This window comes from Labrus bergylta, chromosome 22, assembly GCF_963930695.1.
Source record: "Labrus bergylta chromosome 22, fLabBer1.1, whole genome shotgun sequence".
Lineage (NCBI taxonomy): Eukaryota > Metazoa > Chordata > Actinopteri > Labriformes > Labridae > Labrus > Labrus bergylta.
Genome location: NC_089216.1, coordinates 3,598,084 through 3,615,255, shown reverse-complemented (window position 1 = coordinate 3,615,255; position 17,172 = coordinate 3,598,084). Strand labels below are relative to the sequence as shown.

The window sequence follows — 17,172 nt, the reverse complement described above, 5'->3', positions numbered from 1 at the left end:
GGTGGTAGGATGGACGAGTGCAGTTAGTGTGTGTGTTTAGCTTTAGCTGTTTGTTCACAAAAGAAGTGCAAAGAGCAGATTGGCAGTGGAGCTTTGCCGTGGCGCTTGACGGTAAACTCAATATAAAAAGAGCCAAGGGGAACAGGAACGATGCAGCCCCTGATTGAAATTCTTCCAGTCTTATAACAGCAATCAGGGTGTCATTAATTGGACTGGGCTTCTTTCTGATGAGATTAGAGCTAGCCCTCTAGAGTCTGTGATCAGAGCTGCCTCTATAGCAACAGTCTGTAGCGGTTGCCAGCCAGACCCAAGTCACTAAATCCATGCAATAACTACAATTAACCTTACAGAAAGCAACATTATTTGTCTGATATTTACTTGAAAAAATATCACCAATAAGCTACAGTTACGCATCCTTTCAGATCTGCATTGTATGCAAGAAACAAGAAGTGTTTCCCTGAGTTAGCTAACTCGGTTTCCTGCGTTCATGTAACTCCTTCTACAAGTTAATCTGTGGTTTTATTTGTTTATTTAGCTTTATATAAATGTTTTGATGCTTTAATGCCAAATGTAACACCTTCATTTTTGTGATGTTGTTATAAAACTCTCACTTATTAATTATTTCCTGACCCTATATCAGAACAAAGAGTTTGCCATTAGTCACTCTTTGCTTGGTAAGAAAGTGTTGTTACCAAGCCCCCCATTCTGTTACTAGGCAACCACATGCCACCAGGAAGGAATCCATATTTTCCTGGAGAGCAAGTTCAACCTAAAACTCTACAACTTACTGACACTGCTGCTTCACTCACATTGTCAGCAGGATGGTGTGTGTGTGTGTGTGTGTGTGTGTGTGTGTGTGTGTGTGTGTGTGTGTGTGTGTGTGTGTGTGTGTGTGTGTGTGTGTGTGTGTGTGTGTGTGTGTGTGCGCGTGTGTGTGTGTGTGTGTGTGTGTGGTTTTCTGCCTTTTCGGGGCCTATGTGAATTACAAAACCTTGTGGGGACATCTTTTAAAATGTGTAGTTCCTCCTTACAATCCTGATTTGTGATTTTATAGTCAAGATTTGATCAGGTTTGGGGGTTATAAGCGTGAGTGCTGCTTGTGAGATTGGGTCCTATTAAGATGTGTGTGTTTTTGCATGTGTGTGTATGTTGACAGGAACGCATACACATTTAATCAGGAACTTTAAAGTTCAGATACTACTAGTGTATAATTTGAGTATTTTCACTTTTTGAAACTTTAAAATCAATCATATCCAAAATGCAAACAATGCATTGCTTGGCAGAAGTGATTCATAATGTGTATGTTTTTCTATCATTGTGAGGACGTTGTGAAATTTACACTTTTTGAGGACCTTTTTATGGGGTGTGGGGAAACTTTTGCAAATACTAATTTCTATAACGGCCTCTTTGATGGTTTTATCGTCAGGGTTATAATTACATTTATAAACAGAGGACAGGGTGTCCTATTTGTCAGATATAGGCCTCACAAGGGTTGTCGAACAAGTGTGTGTGTGTGTGTGTGTGTGTGTGTGTGTGTGAGCTACAGGGCTTTAGGGATGAGTGGAGATTGGGGAGTGGGTCGGGAGTGTGTTTTGGGGTAAAGGATTGGCTGAGGGGTTGTGAGGGGGTTTGTGTGTGTGTGTGTGTGTGTGTGTGTATAAAAGAAGGGGGTGGGGTTGAGGGTTAGGAATCTGTTTACAATGGCCTGAGGGAGAGTCGTCTAAGCAGCCAGAGAGAGAAGAGAAAAGAAATAGTCAGATATCGAGAAGAAGCATGAGAGAAGTCGAAAAACAACAGAGAAAGAGCGACGAGAAAGGAAGAAATTCGAAAAGAAGGAAACAAGGAAAGGAGAGAAGGAAGTCATGGGAGGATTAATTCCAAACTTGAGGAGTCCTTTAAGGTTCCTGTGCAGAAGTTGCAGCAGGAGTCACAGGAGGGAAACTGTAGGGTGATGCAAAGCAGCAGGCGTACCAGATCTCTGCTCCCAGCCATGCAAATAGGATCTCTGGTGTGTGTTTGAGTGTCTGCGCTGCACCATGTGGATGCAAACTTCAAAGCTCATTCTGTGTTTTTCTGTGTGTGTGTGTGTGTGTGTGTGTGCAGACTTTGAGGAGCAGTTGTACGACACCAAGCTGACTGGTCAGACGTTCCGGCATCCGTCCTCGCAGAGCTCTGACGACACGTCCACCTCGCTCAGCCGCTCGCCCATCTCCCTCAACAACAAGAGGCCTGACTTTATCTTTCTGGTAAACACACACACACACACACACACACACACACACACACACACACAGAAATATGCATACAAGCCTGTTTGATTTTAAGTCACCCTTCGCACCAAATGTCATCTCTTTGGTAAACAAACGCACAACATTTCCAGATTATCTACAAATATTTGAGTTGTTTCCACCTTCTTGTTTCATATACGCACTTCAACACTTCCTGTAGTCACTAAACAATCTGAGCAGCTCAGCACACACACACACCCTGACACCTAAGCCATGTCCACCTCACTTACCTTTCTCACTTTTCTCCCTGAACACCAGAGAATAGACGTCACCACGCCAACCACCTCAAGCTAACTCTCCATCCCACTCTCAATGTCCTCTCTGAACTTATTCTCTCACTTCTCCTACACTCGTATTTATTTCTACTCTACTTCCTTTCTTCAATGTATTATTGCTTTTTTAGTGCAAAGAGTGAGTCAGACATCAGACTTTTACTCTACCTTACCCACCTCATTTTACAGTAATGTTACAATTCATTGCATTTTCCTGTATAAGTATTGAGTTTAGCAATATTTCTGCCGAAAATGAATTTCAGCTGACATTGGCTTTATGAAGTTATTTTCCAGAAGAGGTGGTACGAAATTCTGCCGTAATGACTTTGAGATTGCCAAGAGGACATATTATCCCCCTCCTCCACCTTTTCAAACAGTCCCCTGTGGTCTAAATGAAACATCTGTGCTGTGCTTTGATCAAAATATAACATGAATCAAGCACCAGAGGAGGTTTGTGACCCTGTATAAACCAGCTCTCTCAGAACGCTCCGTTTTGGTGTGTGTGTCTCTTTAAATGTAATGACACCCCCCCTGAGTTTTCACCAATAGACATCACTCCTCTGTAGTGAGAATAAAAATGCCGGACCGGCGGTAAAGTTTTGCTCTAGTCTGGGGGTGGAGTCCATGGGTGGAGATACCAGGGGAGAGGAAAGGGTTTTATTTTACCAGAATCCCACTGTGACATCACAAGGAGAGCACATTAGAAACGGAGCATTTGTCTCTGTGTTGTAAGACTTATGCAGACCACAAACAAAGGACTGGATGGGTTTATTTCACATGTTGTGGGTCAGTAGACACTCAGGTTACCCAGATATATGTTCAAAAACACTAAAAGTGGATTTTTCATAATATGTCCCCTTTAAAGGTCGCAGTCACAAACATGTCTTACCTAACGTTTGGATGACTATATCATTTCTGTTTCTGGGTTTTGATTCTTTGCTCATTGAGAGAGTACTTTAGTTACCATCTTGAATCACTAACACAAAGCATTGACATTATTCTTCTCCAAAGTGTTTAAGAAATTACTATTTCACTGTCGCTGATATTGTTTCAGCCAACATTTGTGTTGTGACAAAACGCCTCATTGCTTTTGTTAGCCAAGCTGAATGATCCAGAAACTATTGTGCAGAATGTCCCACCCCCTCTTTGGGGTTTGTCAGAATTACTCATCATCCTTTTCACACGCTCAGCAGGTCTCCATAAATAAATGCCAAAGCATTTAGTGTCTCCAAGATGGAAATATCACTCATATTTAGAAATAGAAAATTACATAAGTGCTGTTCATTAGTCAGCTCGGGCTCTTTGGAACCAGATGGGGTGATTTAAGAATAAAAGACAGGTTGTAAAGATGAATATTAAAAACTCAAGAGGAAGAAAATATGATAGATTCTTTCTGTAAGTAAAGACTCTAAAAAGGATAAAACAGACTTTTTGCAGCTTCTCTGTTTCCGTTTTCTGCCTTTGCTGCTAATGGTTCTCAGCTTATTTCCCAGAACCGTGCCATTATGGCGGCTAGATGAACTCCTGCTGTGATTTTACTGCAAGATGGCTGCACATTTCCTGTATATCAATGCACCGTTCCCTTCAGCAGGCTGTTAAACAGCTCTGTTAAGTTAATACCCCTCTCTCTGTTTGGGCTAATTTCAATTAGAGTTTGGCGGATTCCCATGAGACGACTCAGGTTTGAATTTGTACAGTATGTATGTAGTGTGTCTCACATGGATTTCATCTTAGAGGAGAGCTTTTTTTCCTGCATTACAGCCACCTTGAAACAGTTTGGATTTCAAAAACTTGACTTTCTGTCTTCAGTGGTTTGTACCTTAGATGTAATGCCAAACAGCTGATAGAAACCATTCGCCTCCAAGCTGGGATTACAACTTCATGTTGACACCTGGATATGAACCATCAATATCTGGGCTACTTGTCTGCGTCCATCCCTGCAGGATAATCAGATATGAGACAATATTTCTATCCATGTACTTCTCTGTTTTGTATCTGCAATGGTGACGAAAGTGTAAAGCACCCCCCCCCCCCCCGAGTATCCTTACTCTCATTCTTAAGCAAATACAACAAGACAGATAAGAATGCGATGTACACTGTTTGTTTTCCTCTCTTAGTTTGTTTTTCCTCCACTCCTCATTTCTTATCTACTCCGCTGTTCCTTCCTCTGCCTGGCATTGGAGCAGCTTAAAGAGGACAAAACAATTTATTTTAGTAGATGATTAGATGACCTCGGCCAGTGCTCATCTCCTCCAAGTTTTCGGTTGTATTGATTTTTGCTTTAATTGAATTGAGAGTTTACTTTGTTTTTTAAGCCTCAGAGTTGGAGAATGTTCTTACCTCAGGTGCTACGCTTTCAAAATGATGGTCCGTCCACAGTTTCTCAAGAAAGCCCGGAGGAAATATCTTTAAATTTGGTACAAACGTTCAGTCCATTAAATTTTGGTTGTCAAAGGTCGAACCTCGACAGGGTCCCAATCTTGTCAAAACCATTCTTCTGTAATCTTCTATAAAAGTAGCCTGTCGGTAAAGACAAGTTTTTAACTAAAAACGTTTCACTAGAATTATTGGTTCAATTTCTGTGGAACTTCCTCTCCATTCACCAAAACAGACTGCAAGTATTTACTGCATAGAGGATATTATATTAGTATGGACAGACATTATTATAAACGATAACTATTACTGCTTGGCAAAGGCAGTGACTCTACTTTTTGTTTAAGCTAAAAACAAATATATAAAGAAAAAATCCATACTGTATTATTTTCCAAAGACAGCTCAGTGAAAAAAACAACTTTAAATTGAGTTAAATGTTTGGTACAAAGTTGGAGTTAAGGAATCCCTGCTGTAATCATTATTACAATCTTTCAAATGCACAATAAAAACTGTTCAAAGGTCGTTGCCAGTTTCTGTTTCGAAGGATTCAAAGCAATATTTTAAACAAATTAAAACATTTATGAAGGGTTTTCTTTAAGACAGGACCAGGTTACAAAAAGTATTTATCTTTATGATCTAATGTAGTGTTGTTGTGTGAATACTTACATTTGTACACAATTGGATTTCTATATTGGACATTTGCACAAATTCATATTTTTTTAATAAATTAGGGATAGAAAACAACATCCACAGAATTCCAACCAGAACTTCTAGCAGAGCCTTTTAGCGCCGTTCTGTTCATGCTTTGGTTTTACGACTTCACTGGTTTTAGTTTTGTTCAGTCTCATTACATACCTAAACACTGTGTCTTGCCAAATTAGCCAGCTTTTTTCAGTTATAAATAATCTTTGCACTCATTGAGTAGCACAATATAGGAGATGCAGTTAGAAGTTAGATACTTGCTGGTGAAGCAAATACCAGGTATTTAACGATATACATCCTCTTGAGTTTTAGGGAAACTCAACCAAATTAAGCAACAATTAGAGAGTATATATTGCAGAATAAACATCTCAGAATTTCCAGTGTAGCTCTGTGTATGCTAAATAATTAATTAGATGATTTGCGTCATCATTTTTTTAGAGGTGATTTCATCTTTGTGGTCTTGGAACCTTAAAAACAGATATACATTTATTTCTGGAATAACCATTCGTCCAACACCCTCTTTCTTCCTCTTCTAGCCGGCGTCCAAACAGCTCTACGATGATGAAACCGCCTCCTCAGTGTTTGGACTGAGGTCTGTGACCGACCCGTCTCCCTCACCGTCCCCGTCACCCTGCGGCTCAGATCGCCCCCCGCTGGGCTGGAGTAGTAACAACAGCAGCAGCAGCACCGCCACGTCTGCTACCACCGGGCCGCCTATTGCCGAGAAACCACGCTGGCATCCGGGGAGACGTGGTCACTTCCTGCCTCTCGACATTACGGGTATGATAAAGGACACAGTTTTACAGTTTGGGCTATTTTGTTTGGGAATCATCCCCAATGAATCACACGGCCACATGAAAAGTACACATGAACTTAAAAACCAGACACAAGTTATTTGAAACAAAGGGCACATTGAAAAAAAATACTGATGAGCTGTTGAAGGTTTTTTCAATACTTATATTTGTGTTTTGCCCTTTTAAAAAGATCACAGTGGGGTAGAAACAAGAAAATAGATGATGTGCAATTGATTTCGAGTCATTGCAGTAGTATCATTTGCATCGTAGCCAACCAAGCCTCAGGGTTGTTTGTGTTGTTTCAGAGTTATTGAAGTATTGCTGAAGAAAAACTCTAGAAAAAGTAAGAACTACAGACGGAATCATATGTCCTAGTTCTTGCCTTAGAAGTTTTTTGACTTTTGGAATTCATTAAAGTTTCATCACCTGAACTTGGTTGATCTTGAGCCATGAAAGAAAAGGAGTATGCTTGGTGAATGTAACACAGGTGACTTGGATCTAGTCCAAGAAGTGATTGAGATCATCCAATCAAAACTCCAGATGCATACTTCCTAAATCCTTCCTAGATCTTTGATTTATTTGATGAGTGATAGAAAACAAACCAACAACTACTGGATGTAGCATTGAGTTTTTGACTCTTTTTCAACCACAAAGGTTCCCACATGCCTTGACTTTTCATTCCGATGAGTTTCAGAAAAAAACAAACTCTTTAAAGATGTTGAGGTACGTTCTTGGAGCCTGCATTTTTTAATTTATTAATCAATGTGTACAAAAACAGGGAATAGAAAAATGGATTCAGGAAAAAGCTGATTGTTGCATTCTTATTGTTGCACCCGGGAGGAGTGGTATTGATATTAATTATTGGGTGTCACCAAGGGATGGTGAGATACTTATTGGTTGTGTGTTGGCTGCCTTCAGGAATTACTTGGTTTTATTAGAATTAATGACTGCAATATGAAAGTTCTCTGACAAATAATCTCAAATTAAACACATTAACCTCCGAGATGAGACCATATTGGAAATCAATCGGCACTTGGCAGCTGTTCTTGGTGTCTTATTTGAAAATACACAACTTAAACTACAAACAACTTCTCCAGGAGGTTATTTGTATGTTTTAACAAAATACTGTCTTTGCTGTCAATTCTTGATAGTGGTTCAATATTTTGTTCTGCACACTTCATGCCGCTGGGTTAAAAAGCTGGTTCATTCAGTCTGTGTTGTTCTCAAGAGAGTTGTTTTTTTCCTTTGACAGTTGTAGAAGTGAGAAACATGGGAAATTAGACTGAAGGAAAATGTTGGTGAATTTTAGTTTCTTTTTGAGCTCGGTGTGATTTGAATCTAAATGTTTTAACAAACAGCTACAAGAGAGCTGCTTCAGTCAGATCGGTCAGGTCCCTATTTATGTATATCTTGTATCCTTCATATAAATCAAAACGGGTGACCTATGAACCCTCCTCCCCCCCAGTGTGCGGATAAAGATTTTTTTTTTTTTTTGTCCTAGGCTGTAAACATGTTTATTTCTGCTGTCAAAATGGACATTCTAATATGGGGTGTGTATGGGACTTCCAGGTCTTTTGGCTCCAACCCCTAGTGGACACTAGAGGAATTGCAGGGTTTTTGTACTTCCGCATTGGCTTCATTTTTCAACACTGGAGGTTGCCGCTTGGGATTAACACATTGTCAACCAGTTTAGAGGCTTATCATAAGGTATCCATCTCTCTCATCCAAATATGGTCCCTTCTGGCTTCAAAAAAGCAAGATGGCAACCGCCAACGTGCCAAACTAAAGGCTCGAAACAGTGGGCCATGAACCAATGGATGATGTTATGTTGGCTGTGTGCATTCCAATCTAAGGGTGACATTTTGAAGTCAGGGTCAGCTGGACTTGGTTGATGTTTTTAAAACACTTTCCACCTTTTGTTGGATGACTTCTAGACCTTTAAATATAAAACATTTTATTAAAATATGTCAAAAATGCAAAAAAAATCAGCAATACGTTATCAGAACAGCAAAGAACTCTCATATTTCGGAGTTTATATTTTACTCCCTGAATTCAGATTCCCTCGTTGGTTGAACATTTTGCATATTCATGCCACAAGTCATTACTCACATACAAACACACACTAACAAACGCACACACATGCACACATTAGACACAGGTTTGAGCTTAGAGCGAGAAAAGGCTGCAGAAAGTAGATCTGACGTCAAGAACATTTTCTTTTTATGATCACATTCACCATCGCCCTGGTCCATCTTTGGCAGTCAGCTCTGGTTGTGTGCATCGTCTTTGTGTGTGTGTGTGTGTGTTTGTGTGTTGTGCATGTGTGTGTGCTGTCAGAGCTGTTAGTATGCTGTGGTCATCCTCTGCAACATTGTTCTGACACTCCTGCTTCCTCTCGTCTCCATCGAGCCTCCTCCTTGTTTACTCTGCGTGCATGTTGAGAGTAAATGTGCATGTGTGTGTGTGTGTGTGTGTGTGTGTGTGTGTGTGTGTGTGTGTGTGTGGCTCTGTGTGTGTTTGGTCCTCCTGGTTTTTTGGCATAGCAACTGCTTCGTCACTGGGAGCCTCTCCCCCTTTCTCCTCTTCCTTGTGTATCCATCTTTGGTTTAATATCTCCCGGTCCCTTTCTCTCTCTCTCTCTCTCTCTCTCTCTCTCTCTCTCTCTCTCTCTCTCTCTCTCTCTCTCCCTCTCTTGCTCTCCTCACCCACTGTGCAGAGGAGGAGAAGGTCAGGTATAATGATGCACGCCTGTGGCGCTGGACTAGGTGGGTATTCACTTCCTTCTGAGACAGAGAGGAAGAAACAGAGGGAGGAGGACGAGGGAGGCGAGAGAGAAGACGGGGGAGATAGTGGAGTTAAAGCGAGACAGTAAAGTGTGTTTGACGGGAGGAAGACCAAAAGCAACATTTGGTTGGTCGTGTCTACATTCTGATTCTCAACATGTCACTGGCTCTAACTTAAAATGTAAATCTTTGAAACTGGGTCACAATAATAACATACTCGTTTTAAAGGCTCCATATTTCCCTGCAAACCGCTCGACACTGTAGCGTTCATAAGCTGTCACTTGGTAAAAGGAATCAATTGAATCAGGGATTTCTATTACTTGTGCGCATACTGCTAGATAACACTGTTAAAGGTAAAAATATAAAATAGACCCTAAAAAGAATACTTATATCAAATATAGTGATTTAACTATAACAGTGGGAAGAACAAATTGGAGTACTTTGGGTAAACACCATTTACCAAGTTAACTTGGAACTAGTCTGTTCAGAAAATTTAGTTCAGAATAGCAAACAAATAAACCATACAATGCAGTCAGATTTGCATACTGCATTTCATTGTATAAAAAGATGGACGCGATAACAGCTCCCCAAAAGTGAAGACAAATATTTGGAGCCCTGCTGACTGGCTTTAGTGTAGGTCATAAGCCCCGCCTCCTCCATGTTAACAGATGGGACACGGGGCAAACTTGAAAAATCTAAATGCATGTCAAATAGTTTTTTCTTAAACATGGTTTCTGTCATTACAGTTTGTTGGTATCACACCGATTAACGTCCAAGTGTTCCTTTTTCTAAATATTTTGGTCTTCACTTGAGTAGAGGAGGAAAGGCCTTGAAACGTTAACAATACAGTCGTACAACTTCCCATAACTTTGAGTGTCTGCTCGACACAGACACAAGAATGTGTTCTGCTGTGGACTGTACCGACTTGAGGGATTTTCAGTTAATCATCAAGTGAAATGTGTGTTTTCATTTGAGGATGGGTGAGTCCATACTGCAGCTCTACAAGCTGATCCCAACTCGCTGGAGGTATTTTGGCGTTACATTTATACAGCGAGAGATGGTCCAGACTCTATCAATGCAATTGACACACAAGTGTAAGGACTTCCTGAATCTTCTCCTGGCTTACTTAACAGCATAGATTTATCAGAACGTCCGTATTGTGCTCTAGTGAGCATTTACAGAAAACAGGATGCTGGGACTGAGTAAAAATATCCGACAGTGTTAATGGTGATGGATGAACATGTCGGGCCAGTGCAGCAGTGTAGCTCATTGATGTGTTTTCTATAGTTTGGGAACAACAATAGAGCTCTATGGCGCAGAGGTTTAATCTATATCATGCTCCACAAAGATAATAACAGTTAGCTTAATCAATGCTCTGCTGGCGTTTGCATCTTTTGATGGGATTTGTTGACAATAACAACAATACAAAAAAAAATCACTAGATTTACCCAGCTCGTCTCTCATCCCTCTCTCTCTTTTTCTCTTTCTCTGTTAACAAGCCGACAGGTAGCTTGAAGCCTGCTTGCTGTTGCCATGGTAACTCAGCTCTCTCCTCCTCCCCAAAAAGAAAGAAGACGTAAAAAATGTCAGCGCGTTTCGAGCGTACAAGAGAAAGAAAGGAGTAAATGTGGTTTTTTTTAGGTGAAAGCAGAATGAGTGAAGAGGATGACGGTGGGATACAGGAGTGAGAGGATGATGAATGAAGGATAACGAGAGAACATTTTGTCACTGCTTTCGCCCCGTCTCTGCACGTCTCGTTCGAGTGTTTTTCATGAATGAATGAGGTTGTGTCGGCAGGAAAGATGTGAATGCAGAAACAGCTTAGAGGCAGACAGTGACATTTTTAATGCGTCTCAAATCGATCTTCTTTTCTGATATAATTTGAGCATTTTTCAGGATAACACACCTTCATCATAACAGCCATGTACAAACCTTTTCTAAGAGCTTTTGTTGTTTTTTGATCCTCAATGAAAACCTTTACAAGATATAACTACAAAGCAACATGCATATTGCATCAACAAGAGGCATAAACTGAAGCACAAACAGCTCCTAGTGTTGGAAGGACAAAAAAAAGAAAATACACCGACTGCATGACTGGAAAGAAGAGACATTGATCATGCATCAAATGTCGATGCACATTTAGATTTTCATTCGGTGTAAATTAAACTTAAATGTTTAATATCAAGGAAGGAAAAACAAAACTATGTCATATTATAAGGATGCTTCTGTTACAATCAAGTTGCAACTTCCTGTGTTGAAAAATGAAACCAAATGTAGAAGTGCACAAAACTGCAGTTCCTCGAGTGTCCACTAGAGGCTGGCTGCAAAAACCCCCGAAGTCCCTTACACACCCCATATTAAAATGTCAGTTTTGACAGCAGAAATTATCACGTTTACAGCCTGGTACAAAAAACCATCTAGGTCTTTTTAGTTACTGTCTTTATTGGCACACTCTCACCGAGGGTCATGAGCTATTGTTAGTGACTGAATGAATAAGATAGCGGATAGAAGCGGCTGAAATGAGCTTCCTCCGGAGGGTGGAGGAGACCCTTGGGCAGACCCAGAGTTCACTGGAGGGTTTATATATCCCGTCTAGTCTCGGAACGCCTCGATTAAACTTGTTGTCATGGGAAACCCGGTGTTACTATGTCAAGATAACGACATAAAATATGTAAAGAACTCAAGAAAACCACCGGACTTGTTACCACACTGGAAAATGGAGTGATATAAAATGTGTGGATGTATGTTCGCTTTGGGCTTCCGTTTTACGAATGATGTCTCCATCTTTCTTTTTTAACCTACTTCCAGAAATCCCTTTGACCTCTGCTAACCGCACAAGAACGTAGAAATCTCTCGTGCACTGCAAAACTCTTTTCATATCACTTAAGTTCGCTAAACGTTTGATTTGAATTTGGAATTTTTTTCTAAATAGTTGAATAACATGAGATCAGACTTGTCGTCTATTTATCAGTGTAATATTGCCATCCTCTGTTGTATCAATGCTTACCCGCCTTCTGCTAGATAAGTAAATAATTCTTTGCTGTAGTTTCTGTTTTTTAATTGTATAACAATTAGGCAGCCAGGCAGGTTGGTAAACAGCTTCTCAATGTTCTCATTTACTGACAAGAAAGAGAGGAATGTCAGACAATCAAAGAGGCGTTTTGTGAGTGTAGTGAGCAGAGAGTCTTTAAAAGAGAACAGACAGCTTCTGAATGTGGAGTTTAGCAGAAACACAGACAGGCATTCATGCCGCTGAGCTGCAGACGCTCTAATCCTCTCAGTTTACCTAAAACGCCTCCGTCTACCAGAGATGTGACAGGAGGAGGGAGTTTCGGAGCGCAGGCAAATCCTATTGGCCGCAGTTCTTATTGAATGCCAATCAAATGTGATCCGGCTCAAAGAGAGATGAAAACATTTTCACTTTTTGGGTTAGTGTTGACGAGATGGATGCTTGGTAAGTTTAAAAGTTGCATCAGTTTAGGTCCAGATGCTGCTTATGGCACTGGTGAGTTTCTTTGTGGGAGTTTTCATTGAACCTTTTGACCCTAAAATGGTAACCCTCGTGTCCTCTTTCCCATGGTGGAGGTCGCTGTAACCTAACTGGTCAGACTTAAACCAGGCACCCACTTTTAGTGCATCAATACACCTGACAGGCTGACTGTCACAACTGTCTGAGGGTTAAGTTTTAGTTTAAATTGCCTCTGTCTTTTGGATCCAATTGAGAGTATTTTAGATCAATCTGAAAAAGTTCGGTCGAAATATTTTAGAAATTTGGATCTCGTGTCTTAATGTCGGAGACAGTATCAAATAGTCTTCAGCAACAAAAATGGTCGAGGGAGGAGAGTGGTAGTTTGTCTAATTTGATATGAAGACAAGAATGTTCCAAAGTTTACATTTTCATTTAATCGTTGCATAAAAACCCTCCTGTGATTAATTACAAAGAGTATTTTTAGTCAACAGCAGCCTGTTTAAAAGAGTCTTTGCGTTTTCACATGGTAGATGAAACCTTTAACATCCGAGTTTCAAGACAAGGTCTCTGACTGCGGATGAGTCCTCATCATCCACAACACTCACAGCAGGCAGGAAAGCAGTGAAGCCAGGGCCATGGTGAAGACACATTATGATGAATGAATCACTCTGATGGAGGCCTCTGATAGTTGAAGTAGGGCCTATTATCAATAGCTGCAGATGCAACTGAAAAGACTCTCAATGAGGCTGAAAGAAAAGACGTGACTGTGTGCACGTATGGAAGCTTGCCGCCCGGCACTGAAGACTGCAAAATTGTCACTTTGTCTGGTTGAATTCAGCGATAAACAGACAGGCAGTCCGGCAAGAAGTGTGTGAGCGCATGACAGCCAGACAGGAGGTCATGTTTAGCCCTCGCTCGGTGGCTGAGTCATAGCCGAGTCTCTGCTGGATGGCAGTAACCGTTTCATCCCAAACACTCTCATTTATTCATGCAGGGGGAATAACCATTGCAATGGCACTCGGCAAATGAGCTTCACTGACAGACCGTCAAGAAAATAGACAAAAGATGAATTAAATGTAAACAGGTAAAAAAACAGAGAAACAGGAAGTTAATAAATTAAGGATTTTTCTTTTCTCTGATAACAGAAAAATGACCATGGCGCATCAGTCAGGGTTGATTAGGTTCAATTAAATTGTTGATATAATGATTATCACACCAGGAAATTAGATTATTTGTAGCTGCCAAAACACATTTGGTGCCCAAAAGCTGCCGTATATTTTTTATAAAGACGCTCCTGGCTTGATAAATATCACATCATTAATTGATTTGATGATTTGCAGCCTGCAAGTCAAAGACTTTTTAGATATCTGGGTTGAAACCAGACTTTTAAAAAGTTTTAAAAACATATTCGTCGGAACATTATTTATGTGTTACTTCAATTGGAGTTTTAAATGAACAAATTGATTACATTATTGGCTTTTAAAGTAAGAAACACGACAGTGAAAGGACAACAGAGTGGTTTCACTTTTGAGTGAACGTTTGTTTCTGGTCCCGTCTCCATTGTCACAATTGTTTGTGGTTTGCAAAACAACCAGTTATTGAATTTGACAGCATAATAACTTATTTGTGAGGAAACAAAAAGCTCAATTTGTTATATTTTTGCTCACTGAGACCCCATTCGAGTCGGGGGTTATAAAAGAAAATACTGATTTGTTCCCCTAACTCAGTTTCTTTGGGCACTGGTGGCGTTATGCCAGTGTACTTTTTCATCGATCCGATTTGATTTGATTCATCTTCTGTTTTGCTTCATTGATTGTGTGTGTCTGTGCGTGTGTGAGTGTGTTTATGTCTGTCTGATTTATTACTCAGCCCTCATTCTCTGAGGAAAACAAAACTTCACTGAAAGGGTCCCTTTTTTGGAGAAGATAAATTCTCTCGGAGTAGACTGCATACCAAGATAACTGTCGCTATAAAACAAGGCCGATGGCTTAATAGTAGTCTGACTGATTTATGCCGACAAGTGAGTCCTCTTGTCATTGAGGTAATCAAGTAGGTGTCTGCTTTCTCTGATGACTCACTGGATTACTGTCAGCCCAGAAAAGACATCTAGGGGACAGGGGGTAAGACAGAACAGCAGGTTTCTCTGTAGCATCTGCTTGAAGTCACTCAGGATTTTAAATATGGCAGCAGAAAATGTAGAACATAAACATAACGTAGGTTTATGGTGACAGTATGAGGAAAAGGCAGCTGTTCAAACATGGGGAAGGTACATCAGCTTAATGTACTAATGTACTCTGACATCTCCTTACATATGCTCTTGTTCTTGTAAGGAACCAGTGCTGAACAACCTGTTGAATTGGAATAAGAGAAGTGATGCAACTGCGTAATAGGGGCTCAAATATCAAAGATCAGGTTTTGCAAAATCCAGGAATCATGGCATTATGCACCAGAAACCAGACGTCAAAAACCACAAAATATAAATAATAACATCCTCAAACTGCAAGTTGTATCCTTTCCGGTCAGTCTCTTAACAAAAATAGATTCTAACCTGGGCAAGCCACGCTCGGTGTATTGAGAGTTATAATCAAATGCTGAATTACCATGTCAACAACATGATTGAATTTTGTGCTTCATTGAATTCCCTTGCTGCCTTGTTGAATTGCTCTCCCCATTGTCTAACCGACCGCCCCTGTTCCTTGGGTTTCTCCTCCAGGTGAAACAGGAGGAGGGAAATTCCACGGCGTCGACCTCCTCCAGCACTCCCCATCCCCATCCCCCTCTCCAGGAGACCCCTTCCCCCACCAGCCCCGCTCGCTGGAACCTGTCACAGACACCTTCCAGCAGAACCTCCCCCTGAGGAAGACACACTCTGACCTCGACACAACCTTACCTGCAGGTGCGTGTGGGACCACTGAGGAACCTCTGAACTCCCTCTCAGTGATTTTCTTGTCTTTTTTTTCACATGTTCCTGGTGCTCCAGGTCTAGTTTATGCTTACGTAAACTGTTCACCATCATCACCAAATGATAGAAAAGAGGAAAAAGAAAGCAACAGGGCATCATAAAAAATGCAATATTTCCAACCCCAACCATTGGCATGCTGGCAGTGAAGTTTCTGTTTTATATATTTTTCTAAAAACAAGATGCTTAGAAACTTGATAAGACACAATGTTCTGCTTTTTTTTGAGCTGTAAGAACATTTCCCTCTTTTATTTGGTACCCTTTTACAAGGTAGAGGTTGGACCATGTCGGCTTACTTTATGCACAATAATACTACTTTTTAAAACATTTTTACATGATCGTGAAAGGTAATCCTCCCTCTTCCCCATGTTTCCCACAGATAGCACCTTGGAGCAGCGTGCACAGGACCAAATTCACCAAGGAACTATGGACCACTCTGGGCTGTTATGCTCAAACACACCTACCGCTTCCTGGAACGGCCCTAAGGGCTCCACATTTTCTCCTGGAGGGTGGAACGAAACATACAGTTACAGCATGAACAAGGGCCCAGTAGTTCCGCCCAAACAGCACACAATAATCGGTAATGCAGGAGGAGGGAACCAAGAGAGGGTGATGTTGGTGGGCTCAGGACAGTCGGTGAGCTCTCATTCCAGTTCATTCACAGCTGTGACAAACCCTTCTGGGAGAGGAGGGAATAAAATGCCAGGGATATCTCTGGCAGCCGCAATGATGGGGAAGCGGAGTGAGACGGAAGGGGCAGCAGCAGATGGAGGGAGAGGAGGAGGAGGTGGAGGAGGAGGGGGAGTTGGGGAGGCAGGGAGAGGACGGGAGAGGTCGGCACGTTCCATCGCGGCAGCCAATGCCTTCAAGTTCAGGGAACGTTCCCTTTCCACACCCACGGATTCTGGTTCCTTCTGCTTTTCAGAAGGTGGGTTAGGCCAGCCGGATGGGAATATAACAGACAACCAACAACAGCATAACAACTTCCTGGGTGAGAACTATGCGCTTCTCTACCCCAGAGGGAGCTCCGAAGATAGTGCCAGTACCACAGACACCATCTCTGTCACAGCTTCAGACTACAGTGCAGATGGTCGGTTGCGCCTACGCTCCCGCTCGATCTCGCTTAAGAAGTCAAAACGCAAGCCGCCACCTCCTGTGAGGAGTGTCTCTCTAATGAAGAATCTTGGAGAAGCTGAGGGGAGAATCCACCATAAAGGCAGCCTTTATCGGGATGGCCGGCCAAAGAGCTTGCATATCCCAAGGGACCACTACCCAGACTTCCAGCCTGATTTCCTTCTGCCAAGCTCATCCTGCACCTCTAAACCCAGTGTTGGTGAGCGGGAGCTGAGCCAGGTAGGCCCTGATGGACCGCCAAGCCTTGAGATCCAGGCACCAGAGAGGGAGGGTGAGACAGACATTACCTTCCAAAATCACTGGCAGCTTGGGGATTGGAAAAATGACCCTTACAGGTAAACATTATGGCGCATGTTGATTTCTGTTAGACAAAGACTTAAAATGTATTTAATTCTACT

General features: G+C 41.5%; 1 protein-coding gene across 4 annotated transcripts in view; it reads left to right on the top strand.

Moving 5' to 3' along the window:
• Positions 1-17,172, top strand: part of nhsl2 (NHS-like 2) — a 126,432-nt gene that overhangs the window by 99,262 nt on the left and 9,998 nt on the right. For all 4 annotated transcript variants that reach the window (XM_065950694.1, XM_020654195.3, XM_065950696.1 and 1 more), the window contains exons 3-6: positions 2,104-2,246; positions 6,172-6,415; positions 15,395-15,577; positions 16,020-17,109. In XM_065950694.1, the coding sequence (XP_065806766.1) occupies positions 2,104-2,246; positions 6,172-6,415; positions 15,395-15,577; positions 16,020-17,109 (1,660 nt within the window). The remainder of the gene's footprint in view (positions 1-2,103; positions 2,247-6,171; positions 6,416-15,394; positions 15,578-16,019; positions 17,110-17,172) is intronic.